Here is a 27,902-nt window from a genome sequence, read left to right as displayed (position 1 = left end):
AAAGCGTGTGGCGGGTCGGATCGAAAGTAAGAAGAGGAAGAGGGAGACTCGCGGTTTACGGGGACCGCGGGTTGACGTAGAAGAATTTAGGGGCGACGGCAAGAGCAAAGGCCCAGTTCGCGAGCGGCCAAGTCCCTTTGAAGTCTAAAAACAATGGCATTGTCTCTTCAGTCTAGCGAAAGGCCGCGTCTTCCTCTTTTTCTCATTCTTCCCGTCTTCTTTGCGGTCGGTCCTGCTTTTTAGATCTTTTCCCTCCGCTCTTGGTCCTCAGGGCCGAAAGGCCGTGATCGGTAAGGGGGTAATCGAATCAATTTATACTTTTCATTTACATCGTACACTCTGAATTATCAATATATTCGCGATTCCCACACACTTTTAATTTATACAAATCCCTGTATTATCTACTTTTGAAAACGTTTGTCGAAATATAATCGATAAAGTACGATCTCTTCGCCATTTAATTAATATCCTGACATATTCTTGCTAGTACAAAGTTGTATACAATTTGCGGAATAATATATTTTTCGTTTAAAATTAAAAAGCAATCATTATACCTATCGTATGTTTCAAATGTCATAATGTATGTCTTGATTTTGTAACAGCGACGAATATAAGTGTGCCATTAACTACCGAATTCCAGGGCGCATCTGCGCTACGCAGGTGCACGCGGAGTTGCGAATCTCTTTTTTTGCGTTCGGGGATGGAGAAGGGTACGGAGTTTTCGTAGCCAAAGGGCCACGCGATCCATAAGGGCAATTGGTGGCCAATTTACATTTTTTCATTTACATGGCCGGTACCGCGAACTGACTTTCGAGACAAGATCGTCCTGGTTTCTGCCTCTGGCGGGACGAGAGGCTGAACGAGCGTGGATGCTGACAAACGACGCGTCTTACCGATTGGCCGCGTCGGAGGCAGAGAAACTCGGACCCCCGGTCGTTATTTCGGCGCGGCTTCCAGGAGCAGGGAATATGTGGATTCGTCGTGTCCGTCCTGGTAGCCAGACCGAGGCTATTAGGCTCGCATAAGAGCGTTCTCCTTTTGTCACGGTCGGAATTTATTCGTCTCGATTCGGCGGAATCTTCCTCTCCTCGTCAAAAAAGAAGCCGACCTGTCACGGAGTCACAGACGATATACTTCCTCCCTCTCTTCCCTTTCGCTACCTTTCTGATTTGCCCGAGAATTTCGAATTCCCAATACGCTCGCCTCGTGAATTGGCCTCTGCACACTCAATGTCACTTGTCGAAAGATGTCCCGAAGATGTATACTGTCGATATTTTGGACATAAATAGAATCGGAGTCGATTCGGTGTAATCATGAAGTGCGATCCTATATAGATAAAAAATTTCATCTCAAACAGATAATTCTTATCCTGTCATCTTGAGGAATAATTTTGCCGGCATTAATAAAAAAAATATGATACAGAAATTATTTGTAAAATTGTTTTAAATCACAAAAAAAATATTATAATTGCAAAAGTTTAATTTTTTAAGACGTTTATTTGTACGGTATTTTTTTTCCTTCGAAAAAGAATTAAATTGAACAGTACAAAAATTAATTTTTTTGAAACAATACAATCTTTATATGTATATTTGGTTTCGAGAAATTTTTACAAAACACTTGCTCACTAGTTCACAATTACAATACTTTTCATTGTCGTCGCAGATATGTAAATTCAATTTTTGCAGATACAATTCTCATATATGTATTTGAAGTAGTTGATAGTAGTGCAAATTATAACACGAGTCCATAATTCGCTGTGAGATCATCACGTTCCACGAGAGAAACAGAGAGGGAAAAAAGAGAATATTTGCACAAAACATGCCGAGCATAAAAAAACAAAAAACCATACATCTCTCCGTCGTCAGTGCACGAATATGCGCCCCGCTCGCGATCCAATTAAGAAAGCGCGATTCGAGTGTATCGCGGCGGTACCTTCGTTTCGCCTCTTAAGGAACTGGCCGCAATTAATGAGCGCTCCGGATGGAAATCGAATTGAGAAATTCCGGCGGCGCGCACCTTAGGCCTTTTTGGAGCAGGAGGGAGGCCTGAGGGCACCTGGCCTCGGATTGGACCTACGGAGAGTATACGTACATACGTACGTACGGTAGCACGAAAACATTTATCGAACGACACCGCTCCCTCTCTCTTCACTCCCGCTCCCTCTTTATTGATCATCGCAATTAATGGAGTGCGTCTCATTAATTGCGCCACCGTACCTTAATTAGGAATCATCAATTTGCAAAGTCTGGTGCTTTTACGTAGTAACTCGCCGTATATGATTAATACTGGATGACGGATGAAGAAACTTGAAACTGTGAGTGTTTGCGCGTTGTAAATATACATAAGATTCTAAGAGCAGTTGCATTTGCGCGATAATTGTATTTATAAATACTGTACGAATATCTAAATGGCTAAATCCAACAATCATTTAAAAGATTATTTTTCTGCTTTTAATAAAACGCTACTTTATAAGTCTGAATTAAAAGTAAAATTGTAAGCTTGCATATAGAGTACTTATGATAATATATACTAGATTGATAATATATAATGGCTAGAAATTTTAGAGGAAAATATTTTGAGATAAAGTATGAGACACTTGTGTCAGAAAAAAAATCTTATTAACTTATGCATTTAAATAATTTATTTCACACATATGGGAAAAGGAGAAAGAAGGGAGAGAGAAAGAGAAAGAAATTTTGCGTTATGATAGTAATATATTAAATGATTTGCAACTCTCGAAGGCTTTTTCTTTTCATCTCTGGCGGATTTACATCTTCTGGCTTTCGTGACTCGAGAATCAGCAAGACTGTCGAGCACACGCGTGTACGGTCAGAGCTCGCCGCGTGAGTCCGCGTGCGTGTGATTTCTCCAGAATATATCCCTCTCTCTGCATGTCTGCGCTTTTTCCTGTTCTTTACGATTTATATTAACCGGGAGTATTTATAGGGACGTATTAATCGCTATCGCCTGTTTAATAAAGTTACGGCATATTCACTCGCGAGCCCGATTCGTTTCGTTCTCGAAATTAACACCGCCGGCAGACACGATGCAAAGCACCGTGCGGATATTGGAAACGGTAGAAGATAAAATAATATTAATAAATAGCACATATCAAGTACATAGTTCGCAGGAGAAACTGAGGAAGTTAAGAACAGAGAATTTCATGGGGGAAAGATGAGAAATATATTTTTCTGTAATCGCGTCTGGCTACATATTGACTCGCACTACTTTCTCATTTACGTTTATTCAAGAACTTATAATTAGCTTGGGTTTTTTCCTACTTTCTTTCTCTTTCGACAATAAAAAACGAAAAAATTGCTTATTATAGCAAACTATAGCAAGTCTTTCTCATTTAATATAATAATTTGCAACAAACATTACATATATGTGCACAGAGAGAATTTTCTCTTAGAATTTATCCTAAAAATCATGGTAATCGTGAGACAATATGGTATGGAAAGAATTTTATGAGAATTTCTCTGATTAATATTTATCACAATAAAAAATTATAATATCTATTACAATAAAATATAAAATATGTTTGATTAATTTTATTAAAAGTATAGTAAAATTTACTCTGTGTGTATATAAAATATGCATTTTTTATTTATATGTATATAGAATATGTTTTATTCGTTAAAACTGAGCACAGAATATGAAAGTAATAATACACATTTACTTGCATAAAAATGTTCAGCCCACTCTCGCGTTTGAACGCGGCTGAAAGGCAACCGAGAAAAATCACGATGATGTAATGGGCAGTTTCCATAGTAATTGGCTACAATTACGCACGTAAAGCGCGAAAGTTTCCTTCCGATCAAAGTAGCCGGTCGGCTCGCGGGTTATTGCTTTGGATGCGGGGTCGCGGGTCAACGGCCAAGGCGAGTGATTCGACTTTTTTATTAATTATTTCAGGCCATTAGAAAAATGCTAACGTGCGCCAACGTATCGCTCCCGCGCCGAGTCAATTCCGAGTTAATTCAGCAATGTGTACGCTCAATTTTCCATTTCTCATTTTCTTTTCTTTCCTTTTCTTTTTTTTTTATGCGGGCGTCACAACTTCCCCTAAGCCTAAGCGGCAGCGCACCTTAATTACGATCGACGCCGCATTCCGTCGCGAACGGCCAAGACAGGAAAAGCAGCGCCCAAGAAGTGTCTTAACGAGTGTATCTTTCTCCGCGTAGCAGGCCGGAACGGAGAGCATAATGAATCAATCTTAACGCTTGTAACGGCGCGCACATCGCACGCCGACGAAGCCGAAACAGTCTTGATGAGATAATGGGCACTTCGATTGTAATTGGCCACATTCACGCGCGTAGCATGAAATTTTTCAGCCTGCGCGAGCCAGTCGGCCCTGGCTTCGCTACTGCTGATGGTTTCGATGCGGGAGGGTCATAGTTCAGAGGTTTAAAGCGGAGGTCTTCTCGCACACATTCGTATTAAGCGGCTCACTTTCACGCACTTGGATGCTCGAGTAAGCAAGTGCAATTATCTTCGTAAAAACACCGCTTTTAGCGAAACAGATGCGAAGATCGCGTTTTCACAAAGATTGCTCTCGGTTGTTACTCTCGTTAGAAATTATATATGTAGAACTCACAAATAGTTTTAAGCTGGTAAAATTTATTAATAATTTTGAATTCAAATATTTTTGGGTATTATTTATATGGATAAATATGTTGGATTATATGTTTCTTCATTCGTTATTTTTGATACAATACTTAACGTGTTTGAAGAAATCCATAAATTAACATTCTCTGTATTAGTAATTTTCTTTTGTATCTATATCGGAATGAATATGTTAAATCTGAATTACAACGCGCATACGCACACATACATATTACAAAGATATTGAAAAATATGTGAATAAGTTATTTTTTTTTAACTACGCACAAAGCATAAAAAAAATTAAGGAATTTTCAACTATTTTTTTTTCCTCAATGCTAAACAATCATAATTTGCCATTTCTCCAAAACCTGAGATTATTACAATATAATCACCTCATGGTAACGAAACGTATTTATTTATTCGTTAAAACTGAGCACAGAATGTAAGAGTAATAATAATACATATACGCATTTATTTGCATAAAACGATAAAAATATCCAGTTTATTCTCGCGATTGAACGTGGCTAAAAGATAACCGAGAAAAATCACGATGTTAAATACAGCAAAGAAAGAAATTGAAGATATATATATATATGTATATATATTTCTGTCTAATTTTTCTTTACGTATGGGTCGATTTTTACACGTCTCCTACATATGCCCTGCACACATGTATAACTCGCATTGTGCGGCTGTCGCGTTGGCTGACATTTGAGAGAGGAAAAAGAAGGCGAAAGAGAGAAAGAGGGAAGCGGAATAGAGAAAAAGAGAAAAAGAGAAACACGGATCTATATGGATACGAAGAGAGAAGGAAGCGGCTTGTGTGGTAGTAGGAGGTGAACGTAGAAGAGACAGAGGGGTGAGAGCGGATCAGCCGGGTCGAGAGGGTCAGAGGTCACGGGTCATACGGCATAGCCCTGACCTTCGACCTTATCCTCCTTCCAGTTTCTCTCGAGATCCCGTGCAGACCCCTACCAAGCGTACCTAGTGCTCCGACTCTACTTCGTAACCGACTTGAGTGCGAGGCTCTCGCGACGGATCGAGAGTCGTCGGCCCGGAAAAATAATACGAGAAAAGGGGAAAAAGATTATATTACAAGCTATTACATAGCTTTTCGCAAATTTTCGATGTGCTTTGTTGGAGTACTTCTGTCGCCTGTACCTGTGTGTCTGTTACTTGTGCATCGGTGTTGGAATGTCCTTAGTGTGTATGCGCAGACGTGCGTTGCATCATGAATGTGATATTGAATAATGACGCGACGAACTGAGTCGGCTTTCTAGCGGTATAATCAATGCGCTGGGAAAAAACACTAGGTAAATGCATGATGATTTTGTGTTCTTTGAATTGTTCGTGCAATTATTTTGCAAACAATGCAGATTCGACATGAATTTTACTATGTAGAATTCAGTTAGAACGACAGATAAAAAATAATAATAATTTTCGGACAATTAAATTAATGAAGTCTTTTAACAGCGATGGTACACACTCTCTTTAAGCAGCATAAGTTCGAACAATAGGCTTGTTCCCTGAAACAATTTCCTGCGTCAACGTCGACGGTACCGTAAATTCTCTAAATTGTCTATATATAATTAATGTCACGGGTCGCCCCCTTGCCCCCAACGATGACGCGCATTGTCGCTTAAGTGCGCTTTATCCGCGTATTGTCGACCAAGTTGTCCTATTCACTATTAACAAGAATACACTCCTTTTGACGCCATGGCAGTCGCTCGTAAATCGCCATTACTACACAATAACGGCGCGGCGCGACGTAATGTCTCTCCTTTTCCTCCCCCTCCCTTTGAAAATCATTATTGCAACACATTACGGTCGTAGCCCGACGAGGACAATGACGATAAATTATTCGGAGTACTAGCAATAAAGCCATTTTATCGCGTGCATGTAACCAAGTTGGGAATTAAATCAACGCGCGGAATGCGAAGACGAAGACGAAGACGTTCTCGATCGATTCGCCGAACCCGTTCTTTTATTCTATGCAAAACGCGCGACTTGAACGCTTCGATTGATTCCGTCGTCAACCTTTTCTACACAATTCAAGACGCGCATTAAAGGCCAGGTCAAAGCTTTCACTCGACCTCACGGAACTTGCGGCGTTCATATAATCGGCCGCCGCCGATTATAAATGACAGCCGCGCTCGTTATCGTTCCTTGGCTCACAAGGTCAGTGTCACGCATACGTAGTATCGATTCGCGTGATCGCATGATTAGTTTATTCCTTTAATGTGTGTACGATCCCGTTTGACGGTTACAAACGCGACATTCCTTCTTATGAAAGTTGCATTTATGAGTTTAATTACTATACCGGGCGGACATTTCCGAGTAATCGTAAATAAATCGCTTAATGATCCGTAAACAAATCTTAAGCGCAACCGGTAAAAATTAATTTATAATAATATAATTCCGCGCATACATTTGCGCACTGTAAATATTTCACAGAAACGCGCGATTGACCTCGAGAGTTAATAATCAATTATTTGTGCATTGTGCATTGTGTATCGAAAGATGTAATTTTTTAACCGGTGTTTTGATGAATAATTTCTTTAAAGTCATTAATTAAAGAAACGCGCGTTATTTCTTTTTTCCCGCGTAATTCTGACTCTGAGCCGATAAACTCAGTTAACGCGAACAATGGTATTTAGCTATGGGTGTTGTACTCTTCTCTACCGGATTTGTAAATGCCGTTGTTAATGAAGAGGATCGCTATCGTGTGCCGGTAGCCACGGTTTGCATTACAATTACGGAGTGAATCGTTCCCTTGATTACACAGTGAGGAAGGTTGCGTATACATCTCATTCGCGCGTGGGTGCACATACGTGCGTAGGTATCGTGGGTCACGCGCCGGCTCGCGTATGACCTTACACCACCTTCGTTAACGGGGATCGTCCTGTTCATCTTGTACGCCGGTGACCCGACGTGGGCGCAGGCTACGCGTCGCTAATTACGAGCAATCAGACGCAATAGGTGTCAATGTAAATCTGGTTTCGAAAAAGCAGTCGGGAAGCGATTAATGGATCGAGCTCTGATTGTGAGATATGCCGATCCCGTTTTACTTTTATTCTTCTTTGTATACTGTAAAGCTTAATTTAAAATAACTAGAAACGTTAAAATTCTACGCAGCTCGTGTAATGTTTCATAAAGTTGTTGATATAAAATTGCTTCTAAATTGCAAGAAACTATTGTGTAAAACGCGATAGAACGGCTACATTATTTCATCATCGCGTTATAAAGAGTTAACTTAATAAAACCCGACTATTTGATTCCGCCAGATACGACGCGACGCGGAATGATTTATGGTTTGCCTCGTTAGTTTTTATCGTTGATTTCGCCGGAAACATCGTAGCAGACATAATAACTGGAAAATTGTCGCGACACGTCATTATCCGCAGGTGCACCAGAGGTGCATCTATCCAAGCACTTCATTTCCTGCATCGCGGAACGTTTCTTAACCCTGTGTTTATCCACAGAGCCCGAAAGGTCTCGTTAGGTGAAACTCGCATAGAAATTACATGTTACTCCGCGAACCAATTACAGACCTCTTCAATCTCTTAATACGATGGAAGATGTAAATTAGGTTTCAATGTGCAATTCCATCATCTCCTAAATCATCACACACATGCAGAACGTAATTTTATTAATTCTAAGATGTACTTTCGTAGATTATCGGGATTTTGTTTGATAACCCGTAATTTCTCACACCGCGCCAGATTGACTTTTCGAGAGATACGTAAAGCTGATAATTTCTGAGGATCTCACACACAGATCGAGGTATTAAAGAGAAAGTATTATCACCTATTTTACCGTAATATATTCAGGTTAAAGAAAATTAACAGATATTTAAAAAAAAATATTCCGGGACTTCTTGACGAGGAGCTCTGATGAAGTTTATCAATTTAATTTGTTTATTTGTCATATCATATATATAGATTTGTCTCGATAATTTTGATTTTATTGATTTGAAAATAATACTAATGTTACAGGCAAAATTTGCATATGCAAAAGAAGAGATTGTGAATCGGTATGCCTTCGTAGTTCTGGTTTTATCAAGGTAGCTTCTACCAACACCGCCTCTTTAACCTCCACCATCTCCTCGAGATCCGCCCACAACGCGTGCTCATTCATTCCCTTCGCTCCATCCCTGTGAACTCCCACGCCACGTGCTTGTTTCTCTCTCTTTGCTCTTTTATTTGTTACGATACGTTTCTTTCACAATGATTTCAGACCTCGACTTGATCCTTTCCGTCAATCGCGTTTAATACTGAGAATTGGTTTTGATGGAAATAAATCGATGGGTATAAATCTTAATTATCCGAGCATTTTTTGAGGCTTTAAATTGGTAAAAAAATAGTATACGATTTCTAAAACAATCATGCTAAAATGTATTATCAAAAAGTTAGCGTGTCAATTAACTTGTACACGAATTAAGTTCGCGCGTGTAAAAATTGTTGCAAAACTCGTGAGATTCGTATGAAATTGCGGGATGTAAACGTGCGAGGGTTAACGCGCGGAAAATTACCGGGTTATTTTGCGCGAGTCACGAAAATCTTAGGCTTTACGATCAGCTTCATGTACAAATTACGGCGTGGGCGCCGCTCTCCTTTCGGGCTTTTTGCCCGAAGTTAATGAACCGCCGGGATCCTCCGGGTGGGTGTACCGTTCGCGTGCGTGAGACACGCGCGAGCAGGTTCGAAAAAATCCTTATTAACGAGAACATGCGAGCTGGGAACGGCGAATGAGGGCGAATGGCGCGAAGGGCGAACTTCACGGGAATGTCGATCGCTCTATAATTCCTTTCATTCTCTTTGCTAAACTAACGCGCGAAGTTGTATGAGTCATAATGAAAATTAATAAAAGAAAATTTATTATATTGCGAGTGATCGTTCCCGCGATTGTTTCACGGTCGTACGAAACTATGCAGGAGAGATTGACGTGTTTCGTTCTCTCGACATGTTTTTCCATCGCGCAGGAATTTACTGATCGATTGGGTTTAAACGTACTTCTTTTGCAAAATAAATCTGTCACTTGAAGAACGCACGGCATTGCGCATCAGTATTTCGTCATGACTAACAATAAACGATGAGCTGTCGATGAAAGTTTAAGCGCTGAGGTCGATCTTAAACGTTAGATCGAATCTCCTGACGGACTTGTGCAAAATTGAATTATCTGGATAAAATCAATTATGCTATTATTAAAATATCAAATCATAAATTTCTAATACACGAATAAAATATTTTAATTATTGTCAATTATTCAACAATTTATTTTATCGAGACTGTAATCTAAAAATTTGATTTAATATGAGCAATCAATTATATATATATACAATCAATTATATATATATATAATTGATTGCTCATATTAAATCAAATTTTTAGATTACAGTCTCGATAAAATAATAATTTTTTTAATCAGACATTTTTACTGAATTTAACATTTGTCACATGATTGATATACACGATCTTCAATGGTTTCGCACATGGATTGATTTGATCATATCTGAAATATCATATGTTCTTTCGGTCCTTCTAATCTCTTTTCCGATCTTCTACCACGAATGTCGGCAAGACCTATGGCATGAATAGTACGGATATACGTGTTTTATGATCCGCGAGTAAATGCACGAGGCCGCGTTCCTTTCTAGCGGCGAAGTGGCAAAACCATCGTGATAAAGAAACGCAACCACGGCCTTAAGGCTCGAAACCGCCGCGCCGTCAATGGAACCTGCGGAGCGTAGCTCACCGCCGCGGCTGAACGGTTCCGCTAAGAGGCGCGAGGGAAATCTTGCGGTGACTTTTTCCTTTTCGTCGGCTTAGGCAGGCGAATGAACGTGCCAGGCCGCACCTAGCCTAGAGATAGTTTCATCGCGGCATAAAACAGTAATCTATAGCCTCTCTAAGAACGAGCGGAATCTCGCCCGCTGACGCTCGCTCGTCGACGGCCTTTCCAGGCCGCGCAGATGATTATGCGCACCGCGACCAAGTATAACGGTGGAAAAAAGCGAGAAAATGACCTACGTCAGTAACGATCGCGGTGAAATCGTTGTTGCCGTTATTGCTAAATAAATCTAATTTTTTTCGATTACAAGTAAGACACATATGCAAATTATGTAGATAATTTTATTTTATTTTTTATATAATTATTCCAATACAATAAATACAATTTTTAAGCTAAAGTATCAAAGTTGTTTTGTAAAAGTTTTTATATAAATCTTGCAGATTTTTATTGAGGTCTTAATTACACTTATTCGTCTATAGAAAAGTCTTGTGTATTAACTTTTGTGATCAATTTTATTTTGATTAAAAGTGAAGACTAGTGTAGAATGACAAGATATTTTTAATAAAGATGTTTGGCCTTGATTTTCGTCTAGACTGATACAGAGATAAGGAAACTCTACTAATGCAATTTCAATTTTTCGATGTTTTTCTCTTTCCTTGTATGGCAGATTAGATTAGAAGTTTTTAAAAATCTTTTTCTTCCTGCAAACCTCGACGTAGCGGCGCGCAGCATCCGCGCTGCAGCGGAAGCAACATGCTTTGATAGGCGTAACGTCCAATTAAACGACGACTCGCAGGTGCAGTGCGCATTTATCGCTGATTATATTCATTTAATTATCTCGTTACAGCCGCGCGAAACTGCGCTTGCATGAAGCGCGGGTGCATATAACAGAACCAGCAGCATATATCTGTCGTGACCGCTAGGAGAAATATCATGTAGTAAGATAGTCTGAAGGAACGCTTAAGTGTTTATTTCATAATGAAGGCTCATACAATAAATTATCTCTTATGTCGCTATAATAATATACTTGAAAACGCACAGAATTATTATTGATATTGAACTATGCGAAATTATGAAAATGTAGATTTCAATATCGAGAGAAAATAAGTTTACTTTAGGTATCGATAAAAGTTAACGACTAATTAATTAGCGAATTAATTTAAGTAACTTAAATTCATACGAATCAATGTGATTTATCCGCTAAATTTTGCAATCTCTCAAGTTTAACAATCACTCAATCATCATTGTCGTACGTTTATGGTCGGTTTACCTCGTAAGCATATAAGCGGGACAATTACATGGAATGCTGTGTTCCGCATCTTCATCCTTTTTGCTTTTCCTTTTCCTCTCTTCGTCTTCCTTCTCCACGGGGCTATCCCTGGCGCGCGCATCGCTCCTTTCTCTGATTTATCGATGTATTTCTAATCAAGAGACCGCGCGCGATCGGTGGAAGCTGTATTAGTTAACCCTGTCAGATAAGTAGGTACGTACCTCCTGGCTGGTCGTGCATGCTAAGTAGCCGCTTCGTGGGTGGTGCTCTGGACTACCATCTAGTACTCGCAGTGCACGTGGTACTCGTCGATCGATCGATCGATCGATCGATGCGCGTTTCATCCCCTTTAAAGGGAACTCTTGATTAGTTATCGTATACAGGAGATGAGAAAATTTAGATTAATGAGAGAAATCGAAAAAAGAAATAGAAAATATTCTTATTCTAAAAAGATTACAGAATTGGAGAGATAAAATTAAAGATTGCTCAAGTTAAAGAACCTGCAATATACAATTTATTATATTTTCTAATTTAATGTTCTCTGTGTGTTTTCAGGATCCGAGAAGAACGGCTACTCTGACGGCGGAGGCTCGTTCTTGCATCATTTCGGTGAGTACAACTACTTATCTCTGTGTAGTCTTACCTGCTGTGCAGTTTCCTGTACGCAGTATTAAATATCGTTATGCAATCTGCATAATTCTCAACCTATTTGTCGACGACGTTGTGCCATTTTCTCTGCCGTGATAATCCGTTGCGATAACTATAGCCGTGGATTCTAACGCAAGCAAAGTAACGTGATAACCGTCGTTTCTCTAATGTCGGAAGTGAAAAGGCATCAGTCCACTGACTTCGTGCGATTACGCGGGGGCCGACGAAGTCTAACTTTACGCACCGAGCGTATCTATCGGGCGAGGTCGGTGCTAGCGAGTGTGTAGTGAAGCTATTAGGTCTTAACGATTATTCGCGATCCTGCGGTGAAGTTAACCGGTCGTGGAAGTAATAACGCCGGACAATCTGGTCCGGCAATCAATGAGTACGTGTTTATGTAAATTGAACCAGTCGAGACACGAACTACGCGAGCCACTTTTTCTAGACGCTTGCACCCTGGGCGTCGCATAGGATTAGACAAGTTTTATTAGCTCATGCGAAAGAAAAAGACAGAGGGAGAGATACAGAGAAAGAGAGAGAAAGAGTATATCAGAGTCACACGCAATCATCTTCAGTCACGAGAAGATACGACGGATCTTCTGGTTCGTGTTACTTTAAATAAATCTATGTATTTTCTAGTTGCATCAGCGCGTCAATTATATTTTAGCGAGGCATCATATAAATGCCTATTAATTTTCTTTTCATAACTCCATAACCATAATTATATGATAGTGCTTTTTAGTCTCTCCGTAAAATATTTTGAATTTGAAGTATTTGAGAAATTCAACATTTACAATACGGGCTATGATAGATGGGCGATTAGGTCCCGTAAATGTTGACTATTTGTAACGTGCTGGCCACCGCCAGTCGCGACTGAAAAACACTCTTTTAATGCCAGCGAGTAGCTGACAATCCGGTAGTTATAACTCTTCTTGATCGACGATTACTTCTGGTAAATTGCCGCGGGACAAAACGGCTCCCACTTGCAAGGAGGGAGTATCATGTGTGTTACTAACAACAACGGGCGAATGTAAAGTAGAATAATCATAGTCATTATTTTGTTAAACAAGATTTCGCCGACGCTATATCCTCGTGCCGATAAACGTAACGCTATAAAATTTTTAGTACTCACGAGCAATCGTTATTGGAACATTTGCACACGTGGGTTTAAGACACCGGCAGTAGTTAACGATAGAAAATTGCAGCACTCCGTGGCATTTGTTTGTCGTGTTTGCTGCCGAGCTTATATATTCGTCGTGCTGCACGTTCGTTTAGAACGCATTGTGTAGGTGTACTTGCAGTAATAATAGGTATATCGCTAGTTTTACATGAAAATTGTAGGTATTTCTCTCGTTACCTTTCAAATTCACGACGATGCTTGGTGAAAAACAACAAAATAAAAATAATATTACAGCTGTATTGTATATAAAGAAATATTGCATCTAATATTTTTAAATAATCCACATGGATTTTGCATTTTAAATGATATTTTTTGTCACTTGACATAATTTTATTATATATTTAATTGACGAAATTATATATATATTTTAATTAATGAAAAGTATATCCACACATACACACACAAGATATTTGTCAATATTATGTTTATTTTTATTTCTCATAAAAGCTGTTTATACATATATATATATATATATATATCTTAAATTTATATATTAAAATGTTATTTAACATTGAGTAAAGAAGAGTATCGTATAATGGAGCATTGAGTTAAGATGTCATTGATTACTTCCCGCGTTACTTCTACGATTTTACTTCTACGCTCTAATTTGTGCATTCTGCTGTCTCAACACTGTCGTCGGCGTCGCGTAATTTGAAGTCTCCTAAAGGTCCAATTTAATCGGGCCCTACTTCTTTCTCGTTCTTAGAAAGAAGTCAGAAAGAATCCAGTTGAACGCGGCCGCGTTCCGTCGCGAGGTCGAACGGCGCGATTGATCGTTGTAAACCGTACCGAACGGAATGGATAGCACCATCGTTTGTCGAATGCGAGCCGCGGAGGCCGATCAATTATGTCGATCGATTCCAGGCCACGAAATGTCAAGGCTCCACCTCGATGGAATTCTAACGCGGCCTCATCTTCGACGACGGCGCGTCATTGCCGATGACGGGAGTCGAGATCGTTTTGCACCGTCTTGCATCGTCCGCGATGATTGATTTATCCTCTCGAAACTACGGGGGGATGTGCCGGATGATTAGCGAGTCGCTTCGAGTATATTTCCGGTGTTACTTCTGGTAACATTCACTGATACGTTCTTATTATCATTGATCTGCAAGTTCTCTGCTCTCGCTTCCGGTTCCTGAAAAAATCAAAAGTACTTGAGGTATATTAGAATTTTTCTATAATGCAAGAGATATTCGCATAACCCATTGTTCTTTATAAAATCACATTGAAATGCGAATCATATCGTAGTTAATTAGTTTACTAGCCCTTCTCTTCCTCCGCATGCGATCGTTAGCCGAGTTCGAAGAGTCAATCCTACGCGATCGCGACCGATCCTCTGAAATACCGCGTGCAATCAGGCGTGATCTCTGTCGACGATCAGGCGAGACCATCGCCTCCGCGGAGCTCTAAACAAAGTCGCGTCGGAAAACAGTCGTTCTCGCGGTAGCCATCGTCATTCACTCTCTTAGCACGGATTGGAGCAGCGCGGCACGCTATGTATTCTCTCTGGTTCGCGACGAGCGGATGCTGGACCGCGCGTGAACAGCGGGAGACGCGTGTAAGTACGCGCACGTACGCGCGCGTACACGCGTGTGCCCAAGTATAATAAACATAATCGCGGTAGCGCGCGATGAGGAGGCCTTGGCCGTCTCCCTTCGGTCGTGCCCGGCACGCCCACCGCTACCATCGCCGTACAAAGAGAAAATACCGCGCCGTGGCAATCAACGGTTTTACACCTGAGCATCTTCACGTAGGTCGGCCGGTCGGCCGCGAGACGAAGGCGATGATGTTGAGAGAAAGAGAGACGGAGGTGTGTGAACGAGGAGGAGGGAAAAAGATATGCTGCCCCTTTCCTTCCTCCGTCGAGCGCCTCACCGCGATAGGCAAGACTCGGCAAGCCACGATGTACCGACCTACCTACCTACCCTCAAGGATTATCGAAGCCCGCATCTTTCGATACGCTCCCGTTCCTTCCTCCGCGCGGGCTCCCGTTGCGCGTCCCGGATCGATCCCGACCCCTTCTGCAGGATCTTCAGATCCTCGATTCGGATTCCGGTCTAACGGTCGTGGCCAGGTCGCGCGAGGTTGGCAAATCCCACGGAATGCAGGAATGCTTGCTATGTGCTTGTTGTTTTTCGAGATGCCGAATGAACGAACGAGACTGTCGACAATTTTTCTACATGCATTCAACTTGAAGCGATTAATCAGTATTGTTGATCGGAGAAAAAATACACGAATCCGGTTAGCCTTATTTTCTGCGGTTAGCAATTTCACCCTTATTTAGAATTTATTTATATTTAACAAATCATGTACAATGAGCTTTGATTTAATAGAAATTATATCTGGATGTAGATTCTTAAATTACACGCTTTGTTAGACTTGTCAACGTTATTTTTTACGAAGCTTTAGCTTGATTGCAAATTCGGTGTTAATTTCAACTTGGTTTCAAGACATATCTTTTCTGATGCTGTGATTTTCTCACCTATGCACGTTTGCTGAGATTTTTGTTTCTATCTGAGAAGCAAAGATCCGTCTAATATAAAGAAGTCAAGCAAATTATACAGAGTCGTTAGAAAGAAGACACCGAAGCTTTCTCTTCGGAATACACTGACTATGTATCAGCGATTATCGCTCGAGTGGAAGACTACTCTTCTTTTCGTGATTGCTTCACATGGCTTGAGAAGCGATTAAATTTCAAGGGCTATTTCAAAGGGCCAAAGGCGTTCTATGACGTGGAATGATTTTTGAGCAAGTATGTGAACCATTTATCTTTCAGGTTGTTTAGCTTTAAATTCTTGTATAAAAATAAATTAATAGAGCTACCTGCAATTAAATTGCATTTGCGTATGAAATAATTTTTTCGGTTTTTTTTTTTTTTTTTTAAGTTAAATGTTTAATTAAATATTATATTCACGTACACAGTTTGTAGTTGATAAATTATCGCGCAATAATTGTGCCGTAATATTTATTAATAAATCAAATGCTCGTGTATAATCGAGCATTTCCGATACTTAATACACACCTTATTCTGCAATTATATTTCTCACGATTAATATTTCCTTCTATGCTATAAGCAAACTTGCGAAAACGGATTTCCTCTTACAAGTGTATAAACGATCAATGCACATATATATCATCTACTCTATATAAATTCATTGAGAATGATTCATTTCCTAAAGTCATTTTTTTTATTGAAAATCTCAATAAAATTCAAAGATAAATTAATTCTTGATATTTCAAGCATCGATAATTATAATACGATTAAATACAAAATTTTAATAAAAACAACTCTATTTATTAAAATTAGAATCTTGAGCTGTGTAGATCCTAGCAGGATATTAAAGACCTAGAAGAGTTTCTTTTTTTTCAATAAAAGTATGCAATTATAATCCTATTTTATAGCTCATAGATCACCGCGTAATGATAATTACTGCACTATATCCTTTAATCGATCAGCTACGGTACAGCTAGTCGCTTCCGGTGGCGGCATGTACTTATTGCATATATTTATTGCAATATACTTGCGTATACTTGATTACGATGCGCACTTTTTCTGTTACAATCAACAATTTTATTCTTATTATAATTTTCTTTTAATATACAACTTATATATTATCGTATAAAAAAATAATCCGAATTATAGAGATATCGACTTTATATAGGTATAGGTATTTAAAATTAAATATGCGAGGCATATGTTTTAAAAATGCACAATATATAGAATATTATATACGAATAGAAAAAAATCTACAAATATATAAGACTATTATACATACTTTTACATACGAATTTTTTAAAATTCTGGTTTTGCATATTTTTATCATCATAGTTTTTGTAATCTTTCTCTTGTTCGATATAATCGGGGAACGCAGAAATGTGTACGAGGCTTAGGTAGGTAAAAACGCGCGGTGGGTAAAATATTACCAAATTTATCAACATCATTCATCCGCTTACGCCACTGTCATCGCCCACCGCGAAAACGAATGCTCGCGAGAAGCCAGAAGAAGAACCCCCCTCCGACACTCGCGAGGATCCTTTAGAAAGTTGCCCCGGTTGCCGCGATTGTTTGATCAGAGAGCCGTACGAACGAGTCGTTAGCTGGTACGTGCCCCGATCGCGTTTCCTGCCCTTCTCTCGTTCGCTTCCCTTTCGATGCGTGTCGTCGCACACGCACTTACGCATATGTGCAACGTGCTCGTGCGTATGATCGAGATAGAGAGAGAGTAAGAAAGAAAGAAAGAGAAAAAGAGAGCGGGAGAAAGGAGATTACCGTTCGGACACACCGGGAGCATAAGTCTATACTTATGGGCTAGGTGGTAGATATGGAGCGCTCGATAATGATCCAATATACTGGTACATCCTCGCGAAGTAATTACAATGATGAGCGAGCCGCTACCATCGGGCGCCGAGCGAGCTCCTTCGGAGGCTAGGCGTTGGATCAAGACCCGTCTTCCACCTTCTCTCCTCCCTCTACCCCTTGCTTCACCTCATCACCGCGTCGACTTCTTGCTCCTTTCGCTGCTCTTCCTTGATCCTCTTTCGCCTTGCTCTTCTCTTCCCCCCGTCTTGCTCTTTTCCTTCCTCTCTTCTTCATCATCTTCTTCTTCTTCTTGTACTTTCATACAGCCGCCGGTCGCTACGGCGCATAGCACCGCAACAAGAGCAAACATCTCTTCGGGGTCGTCACGGGGCCACGGAGTCACGGTGGATGAATCTTTCTCTCTCGCTCCTCTCTCGATCCTCCGGAATTATCACAGGGGCCACCGCGAGGGTTCACTTGGCCGGAAGTGCGTCATCAGCGGAATACGTGCTCGATGAAACCATCGTACAGACGAATCTCTAGGAGAGAGTATATAGTCGGCCGAGAGTAAACGTAGCTCGCTTCGAATTTGCCGGGATGTATCCTTATCTCGATGCGGTCGTCGCGCACACGGTTGGTGAATGATTAGCTTCGATTCGTTTGCGTTTGTATGCGACGGTGTTGTCATTGATCGATAGATCGTTCGATCGCTGCGTCGGTCCGCGCGGATTCGAATCGCCAACGATGATGAATAATTGTATTATTGTATTAGTATCGAGGAGTCGCAACGAGAAAGACAAAAATAGCAGATGATCGGGTAGGAGAGATTAACTCGTGATAGTTGAAGTTAATTGCAAAGCGATATTTGCGGACCGTCTGTATGCATAGGGAATCAGGGAACTACTGTTCTCGAAGGAATATAATTTAATAGAGTTTAATTTCGACGGGAAAAGAGAAAATAAAGCTATTACATGGTGATAAGTAATAATTAACGATAATATTTGAAGTATCTATCGATTATTAAAGAGTACGTACACTATATAATTAAATTTTTGTCTATACGGATATAAAATACACACAATAATGTGTGTTAATGATTTAATTATTCTTTCGTAAATTATATTACGCTTTATATAAAGCGTTTTAATTTAGAAGCACGGGGGGTACAAAAAAGACCGCGCGAATTTTAACAAATAATGATGAAGATATGCGTGATGGACACTCGTAAAACCGCCGTCGTCGGTCAACTCGAGCGCGAAGCATCCGCTCTGGCGTAAGTTCATTCATCGATTTTTTGCCACGAAGAACCTGCTGTGAGCTAGATCGCGCTCGGCTCACCGGGAGCTGAGTATGAGGCGATACGAAGTGTCTGATTAACGTTGATTTTTTGCAAGCGCCGACTGTCCGACGCCTCGTCACAAGCCGAAGACCTCAGCCTCCTCCTCGATCTTCTTCCCGGTCGTTTCGATTACGATCGATACGGTTGTCGAACCGAACCATTCTACCTCATTCACCGCGACATCACGCCCAAGTTTTTCGAACTGACCTTCTTCTCTGAGAATTTTTAAGATTCCAAAAATCATCCTGAAAACACGTTCGTTATTATCTCGATTCTTATTTTGTATTAATTAGTGCCCGTTTTATAGCGACGACAAAAATGTTGCGCCAATTTTGGCCTTTACGTCTCCCTTTACGCAAAATACTGCATCGGTATATGTCTGCGTTTTAATGAAAATATATGTGGGTGCGTTAATAAAAAATATATTATTTAAGTATATATAGAAGAATTTAATATATGGTATAGGGTATATAATACGCTAATACACATGCAAATAATGTAAAGCTAATACATTAAATTTTAATCTTCTGCGTCAACGTTTTCTAGTTTATTATTCTCTCGATTTTAAAATGTATAACGCGTTGCGGAATATTAAGGGCCTTTGTTTGTGCGATCGTGCCTGTCATATTTCCGTCTGTCGAGAGAGAAACGGGGACGATTGCGACGCCACTGTAAGTGCATCCGAGCAACAAGAGCACGCATAACGTAGATGCAACGCTCCGCAACACTGGATTGCCGAGGGCGCGCTCCTTCTCCGCAAGAACCGGAGGTGAAGGGGGCATATCGGGAAACACGAAGAGAGGCATTGGGGGGCCAAGGGGGAAGAGAGGTCGACCGGGATAAACATCTGAGCCCCGCCCGGCACCCGAGGCTGTACCGCTTGTTGCTCTTCTGTACCTTTTACCTCTCCTTTCCCGCTTCTTCTTCTCCTTCATCGTCTTCTGCAGCTTCTTCTTCTTCATCTTTCTCTCTTCTTTCATTTCTCCGTCTTTCCTTTACTCTCGACAACCGGCACGTCGACATTATTAATCCTGGGTGCAGTTCGCGAGTGTCGATATGTAGCATTTCGCGCGTCTCGCATTTTACGGCGTTACGCCTCTTTCTGATTTCCTTAATTGTATTTGACTATTAAAATTTACTTGGCACGAATTGAACTTCTGTCCTGCTTCTCCTGACGATAGTTTGACTTTTGATACATGATCAATCAATTGATAAAAATTCATTTATCGATTAATCTAAAACTGTAGAATTATCAAATGACATCTGCAATAGAAATTTTTTTTAACATCGTCCTTGCAGCGTTCAGCTCAAGATATGCTTGTTCGGCTCGAACATGACTCGATTATCTTACTTAACTTTAATTAAGATTTAAGAAAAATGAATGCTACTGTGGTGGCCAAAAGCGTATAATAGTATCTTTATCTAAAATGTGAATCATTGTTCGCGAGAGGCAATATTTAATGTATAGATATATTTTTTAAACAAGAGTTCGCCGAGAGTCAAATTTATCACAGAAATTTTTCTACCGCAAGATATTCTCACACTTTTGCTCTCGGACGATTTAAGTTCGTCCACATACTGAATAGTTTACGGCTTTTAAATAACCTTCACTCGTTCCCAAACAATTTGCCCATACCGCAGATTGCTCGTAAATAAAGATAATCTATTCCATTCGGAAGATAAAAATCGGTCCGACTTTGCTAACGGGGGCCACGGAACGGAGCAACTACCACCGATGGCTTCGACCGCCTCCCGGTGCGAACGAGAAGAACGTGGCGATCGAAGGAAGAGAATGGGGGTCCATTCCGTGGGTGAACGCTCCTCCAGTTATTCATTTTTACGTCGCTCATTGCTCGGATTTTACGAGGCAAAAATTATGAAATTGCACTTTGTGCACTGCGTGCGTACCCTCTTGCCCTCTTACGCGCTCACTACCTTCCGCGTGCTTTCTGTCGCTTTTTTTCTTCTCGGCGATTATACGTACCATATGGTTCTGTCATGATAAGCATCATCGATTTTTTCAAGGATTCACGCTCAAAAGTTTGATATTTGGCTTTTGATTAGAAGAATCTCGGAGTATAATTTTTTTTTCATCTCCTATCTTCTGTGCTATCGTTTCCTATTTTTGTTATTGTAAAATGTAGAGATCAATTCCACAATTTTAATTATTACGAATAGGTGCCGTATTATGTCTTTTCCTGAATTCCTTGGAATAAACTTGCTCGTTAGGTTTGGTTTTAAATTTCCGTCGTTTCTCGTCAAACGCATATAAATTATCGATCTAAACATGATGCGAGGAAAGAGAATTTGACATTTCTATCGGACACGGCGCGACTCTCGGCATCACCATATAAATTACCGGCCTAAATTGGAGGATTTTACATTTCTACCCACGCTCTCTCCGTGCGTTCTCTGTGTTTGTGTGTCGCTTCGCTGCCGAATAAATTATTGGATTACATTAGGTCCTAAATTTCCGTGCATCAACGCGCGCGAACGATAAACGAAAATGAAGAGTGTGCTATGTCATGCGAATCCGCGGAACGCCCGGTGGAATATTAATGCAAAATCGCATCATAAACTGTGGATTTCAAGCGCCGAAAGGACAAAAGAGCTGCCGATATTTGTATTTCATTATATAACTCGTCTCGCCGTGACAGCCGTTTCGATGGAAAGGCATGGAAAGGCATATCGCACAATATATTTCGTGTAAAATAACGCGATAATGTTTTTTAGCGTTTAATTAAGCAATATGCTTATATGTACTTTGCTTGAATCTATAAATTATCTCTCTCATAAAAATATTAAATCACTATATTTCTTCGAATTTAGGAGAATTTTTCACGTGTAAAAATTGTCTAAATTATCTGTGATAATATTGATTTGTGTGCATAGCTAATTATAAATAGCAAAACATTTAAGAGGCAAAAATATTTAGCATGATATAATTATCCGAGGCTGATACGATAAAAATTTAACGTGTATCGATTGTTGAAATTATCGCTACGTGATGTCATCTCAAGTTGGTTTTACTATGTATAGTTAGATATTTGCGCGAACTTGTCAGAGAGAGCGTTCTTATGCATGATTATTAAAGCGACCGGATTGCAGTTGGCATGATTGACCGTTCTGCTTATATAAATTTCTTTTTGCCGATGCGGCCATTCGACACCTGTATCTTTCCTTGACCTTTCAAGTGCACGTTCACGTTCCGTCTGACCTTTACATCGCTGATTCATCGGTATCTCGCACGTATAATCGTGCGTGTTCGTATTTATCATCTCGTTTATCGTTTCGCAGCGTGCAGCGATATTAATCGGCGCGAACACGATTTTGCGCCGAAAATTTTGAATACTTTTTAATTTATCGATCGTAATTGGGAATCATTACTGCGTATTTTATGATTTCAATGTGCGATACTATGCGTTCACTATACGTTTGATAATGTGTTAATGCGTTATATTTTATACTATAATAATTATATATTGAATTTTATTACAATTTGTTGTGTTTTAAAACTTAGCTCGTATACAGGATGCAGGATGATAGAAAGTAATATTCATTTCTTATTTAATATACACAATGAAATTAGGATTGCTCTAGTGCTATCTTTGCGACAAAATAAAAGAATATAAGATCGTTTATTTATATTTAATATTTTAAAATATATTTTATTCATTAACACATTATTGAAGAAGAATATTAATCATTTCTAGAAATTTTTTCACTATTTTAATCATAATTCTTTACACAAAAAATCTTGAATTAGAAATCTTAAACATTCTAAAAACCAATGTCAACTCTACTGCTAGCTCGATGTTGACAATTATATACTATACGCTATATAGTTGCACTATAATAACGCGAAATGAGTTAGAATTATCGATAATTATACGGACGATAGACATATCGCGGACGATGAGTCGTTGAAAATAGCAAAATCCATGCCATTCCTTTCAATTAACGATCGATAAAAAAAATAAAATAAAAAACGGAACGAGTAAGAGAGAAGGATAAAAAGAAGAACACGTAGCTCAAGGAGATATCGATCGATTCTCTCCGACAGTTCGTTGGCTCCAAGATTTCCTGCGCCGGGAGAAGACGATTCGCGGACAGCCGTTTGACGAGTAAATCGGCCGCGGCAGTAAATGAATTCTGGAGGCAATTCTCGATATACAATTCGCACGGCTCATTAAGGAACGTCCATCTGCATGAGTGTTTGTGTGTTTGCTGGCATACATCATAATAAAAATTTCGTAAAGCAGTCGTCCGTTATCATTTTTACGCCTCTCTTTTTTCGAATCTGTCAATACTGGGGATCCAAAGGCGACGAATCCGCTTCTTTTTATTATAGTTTATCAAAATAAATTTTATAGTAGAATATCGAGCCGATTGATTGCGACATATATTTCCCATAAGCCAATCCCTTTGAAATATTTACGAGTAATTTCGCAGAATTTAAAAGAACATGCTTCTTAATTTACATATTTTGCATATTCTAAAAATATTATGAGTAATTTCGATTTTTTATGGTTTTTCGGAAATATCTTTTCTAAGATAACGCGCATGTCTAAAATCTCGTCTGATTTCACCAATATCTGATGATTCGTCAACGTCGCCAGCCGATGCCAGCTTCGTTTAAAAAATATTAAGATGTTTCTGGGGGGGTGAAAGGGGGGTTCGCAGGGATAATCGTTGAGAGAGTGCAGAAAGTAGCGACACGAAGGAGAAAAAGAGACACACAGCTCGCGAGAGAGAGTCGAGGGGGAGATTTTAGTGCCGGCCGGACATTTCAATTAAATCGTCGAAATCATCATCGAGCACCGGTGCCGCATCGTCCACCTCGTTCGCCATCGTCATCGTTCCCCCCTTCGGTCCTCGTTTTGCTGACGAACGTAAATTTCTCCATTCAACGGGACCGTAACTTCTCCGTGCACGCGCGCGAGCGGAGGCCATCGGAGAGGTTCTCGTGCGGCACGCCAGAACAAGTCTATGAAATATGAGCACTTTTGATCCAGCATACCGTAATGAGAAAGGGGAATGCCGCGAGTTGCTTTTTTTTCCGCCTCGTCAAGATCCCTCGGTGCTGCTGAGAGGTATGCCCGATGATGCCGCGGATGTTTGGCTCGGCATCACGACGCTTTTCGATCGAATAGGCATAACTGTTCCGTCAACAGATGTTAAGAACCATCTCGAATTGTACGTAAAAATAACGTTTATCTAGCGTGATAAAATATAATGCTGCCGAGTGCATATTTGCGTACACAACACCATTTATTTCTGATATATTATATCCATTTTCACGTAATATTTTTCTAACATAACAGCAGACTTCTCGATGATAAATTATATATATAAGATGCTATATTTTTTATTCATTTTCGCGCATATGTCATTTAATCTGATACATGCAATCCGTTGCATCGTTGATATAAAATTCTTCTGTGACACGCACAGCACGCGAGACGAGTATGATAAACTTGATCGAGCAGTAGCCAGAAGATATAGGAATATTATAAGAGGGAGATATAGTCTACTAGAACTCGATCCGGCTCACGATATACCGAAAGGAGCCTCATTATCAATCTGTCCCATCTTATCAGGTCGACGCAGCATCGCCGCTAAATCATCGGGGCAAATCCTTGCCGGGGCACCTTTAATTAGCGGGCGTGCACGAGGGGAAAAAAATATGAAGATGTAATACGTTATCCGGTTACCTTCTTCTCCCGGGTGCCTACCGGTAGATAGAGAGGCCGGTCCAGTTGATGCCGAGAGGCGTTGCTCATAAATAATGAACACGTATTCATGAACGCCACCGATTACTTCGTCTCTAAAGATGAACCACGGTTAGATGGAACTCTGCATTTAGCTAGTGTGTCGCGATTGAGAAAACTGGTGTTTCAAAAACGCGAGATGCCGTCGTGAATATAATATTTCAGGATTTACATGACGGTGGAACGAGGCGCGTTTTTTAAAGTCACATTTCCTATCATTTATCGAGAAAGTAGATTTGTATAACAGATGTGGTTCGTCTCCTCACTTTTCCTGTGGTATTACATTATTCGAACGAGTTGTGAGAATGAAACATATAGCGATCAATTATTCATAATTAATTTTAATATGCGATATTATTTTTTATTCTAAAGATAAAAGACTTTATTGCATTTTTAATATACAAATTATGAAAAGACCATACATACAAATTTAATAATTTTTACATCAATTCCTGAAAAAATCAAACCGATAGTTTGTGAAAAATCACGTCTACTTAACTCTATGTTTATATTGATTACAAGTTTTGTGTTACTTGTTCCATATCGTTACGATCGGCCGGTCGCGAAATTTTTAATCGGCCGAACGGCATCGCGTACTAATTAATTCTCGCGAGTGGGCTGATAGACGTCGCGCAAGGACGGGTCGTATCGATCCGGCTGAACGATTAATACATCCCGTTGCGCATGGCGCGATGCGGAGGAGGTCGACGGACCGTTTAATCGCCGATAGTTCTCCGGGAAAGAAAATGACCGAGGTGGTAATCGCTACCTACGGAAGCTCGGCGATCGACGCCAGATAGGAGATACCAATATAATGCGCGCCGTCCGTCGGAACTGTTTCGACCGAGCGTAAAAGCTACGCGTTCGTTCGCTCGAATAATCTCTCGCGGAGCGGATACCTAAACGAGGAGCCCGGAGCGCAGCCTCCGGGTGACGCGCATGTACGGAGATATATACATATACGTACGTATAATAAGCCGACGTGCAGAGAGAAGCGGAGTGCTCTCTCTCGAATGATATATATCGAGCGCGATATATCGTCCTTGATGATACATCTCGAAGCCGGGTTAATACTGACTACTACTACTTCGTCGTTTAAAACTAGCGCCTCACCCTTACGAAACAATATGATAGTTAAACCTAACAAGCTCTCATCTCGGCGCGTTGTTCATTCTACTTCATGTAATACATTAGACACCTTGCTCCAGCACAAGAACATATTCGGACATCTAAAACGATGTTTTTCGGAAATAATATGCTCTGCGTTTCGATGGTGTTGTAGAATTATCACGAGGGATGCTGTATAATTAGTGTTAATTTAGGTGGATAGATAAGATTTTATTTCCGTTTAATACGAGTCAGAATAGCAAGATTTTCATTAAAACAATTTAGAGATTATTAATATCGCAAAAAATTTAAGAACAAGTTATTATATCAATTGCTATATAAAATAAAACGAGCGTAGACGATATATTGATATCTCACGCACTTAAAAGAATATAAAATAAAATATAATTAAAGTTATCACCGTTAACCCAGACGACAAGCTCTGATAAGATTACTTATGACGCAAGCTCAAGGAATTAACCGAGAGAACACACATACGCGCATTTATATACTATTTGTTTTAACATAAAGTTATTTAAAGAATTAGATATATGAATTTTATTTTTATAAAATAATACGACAAACATTATTACCGTCATTTACAAATCAATAACGAGTTATTTCTTTCCTTTCTTTTGAAATTTATATTTAAAATCGCGAAAATATATAACAAAGTAAAATCGAACGATGTGGAAAACGATCGCGCTATCCAGGAGCCGACGCAGACCGATGATGTTGTTTTACGAGCGATCCTTGAAGAACTATGGCATACAAGCAAACAAAGTGTTCGCGTCTCGTTCTACCTTGACATAGTGTCCACCTAGACTACTATACGAGCCAATCGCAGAAGTAAAGGAAGACGTAGCATTGATAGCTAGATATTGAGCGACGTGCTTGGAAGAGACGCTTCGCGATGCAATCTACTGTCAAGTACTACCGACGATCTCGGGAAACGCCTGGAATTCAACGGGTTCTCTTCCGTTCTACCTCGTAAAAGGATCCAAATATGGCATTCGTGCACGGAATATCCCGATGAACCATAATCGGTAGTCGAGGCACGCAAGGAAGATGGTGTGGCTTTACGTTGTTCCGATAATGTTTGCTAAATGTTTCCTCGTTGTAAATAATAGAAAGCAATAGTCCGCTTCATTTCTTCATCTTGTCTTTAATTGCTATTACGGCATTTTATAGGATCGTTTGTCACTTAATTCAAGTCATGATATCTTCCTTCGCAAATTTCCATTTATAATCTCTTTTGCATTTTTAATTTTGTTTTGAGAACACATAATATATCATGTTCTTTAGCTTATTTATTTATTACTATTTATTTAAATATTTCATATCTGATGCTCTCTCGAATATGCAAAGTTTATTTATCGCGTACATACATTTTTATTTCTCTGCATCTGACAGTTGTCGTACGGGCTGTGTATCTCGAATAAGAATCGCTGAAGCTTATTCAGCTTCTCTCCCTCATACTCAACTTGTCGCCAGCGTTCTGCGACCCGAGAAAATCATCTCGAATTTTTCTTGAACGGAATTATCATGCTGATCATCACACTGATCCTCGCGACAGGTTACACCGTCGGTCGGCTCTCTCCTCTCTCGAGGATTTCGGTGACTCTTGTGTTCTTTCGCGACCCATACTACCGTCACCACCACCACGACTATCACCACCGATACCACCACCATCAGCACCACCACCGGCGCCGTCGTCGCCAGCATCACCACCTTCGTTCATCCACCACCATCTACTCGGACTACCACCTCTTTCGCAGGCAGCGCAGAGCACTCGCCATGTGACTGATTCCCCTTCTTCGCAGGTTGACGAGCTGTGGGCCTGCCTACCTGCCGCCCGTTGCCCCGCTCCCATTACGGCGCGGACTCTCGCG

At 40.2% G+C, this 27,902-nt stretch overlaps 2 protein-coding genes across 6 annotated transcripts in view; one reads left to right on the top strand and one right to left on the bottom strand.

The window, feature by feature from the left end:
- The window catches only part of LOC145948582 (uncharacterized), a 232,400-nt gene that overhangs the window by 96,386 nt on the left and 108,112 nt on the right, over positions 1 to 27,902 (top strand). For 3 of the 5 annotated variants that reach the window (XM_083058242.1, XM_083058246.1, XM_083058264.1), the window contains exon 6: positions 12,221 to 12,274. In XM_083058242.1, the coding sequence (XP_082914368.1) occupies positions 12,221 to 12,274 (54 nt within the window). Of the gene's footprint in view, positions 1 to 5,618; positions 5,919 to 12,220; positions 12,275 to 27,902 lie in introns of those variants that run through there. The other 2 variants (XM_083058253.1, XM_083058261.1) reach the window with 2 other exon arrangements.
- On the bottom strand, positions 14,013 to 27,883 carry LOC145948635 (uncharacterized). Its single transcript, XM_083058267.1, has 2 exons — positions 26,998 to 27,883; positions 14,013 to 14,628 (listed from the first exon to the last, which is right to left on the bottom strand). The coding sequence occupies exon 1, from the start codon at positions 27,881 to 27,883 to the stop codon at positions 27,566 to 27,568; it is 318 nt and encodes a 105-aa protein (XP_082914393.1). The 3' UTR covers positions 14,013 to 14,628; positions 26,998 to 27,565.

Source organism: Prenolepis imparis, unplaced genomic scaffold, assembly GCF_030444845.1.
Source record: "Prenolepis imparis isolate NDT839.2.m4 unplaced genomic scaffold, iyPreImpa1.0 SCAF_2, whole genome shotgun sequence".
Lineage (NCBI taxonomy): Eukaryota > Metazoa > Arthropoda > Insecta > Hymenoptera > Formicidae > Prenolepis > Prenolepis imparis.
The sequence above is the reverse complement of the archived record's forward strand: the minus strand, read 5'-3'. Positions and strand labels throughout refer to the sequence as shown.

Bases quoted from the DNA above. Each gene is read 5' to 3' on its own strand.
- LOC145948635 (XM_083058267.1), bottom strand. From the start codon at position 27,883: ATGGGAGCGGGGCAACGGGCGGCAGGTAGGCAGGCCCACAGCTCGTCA.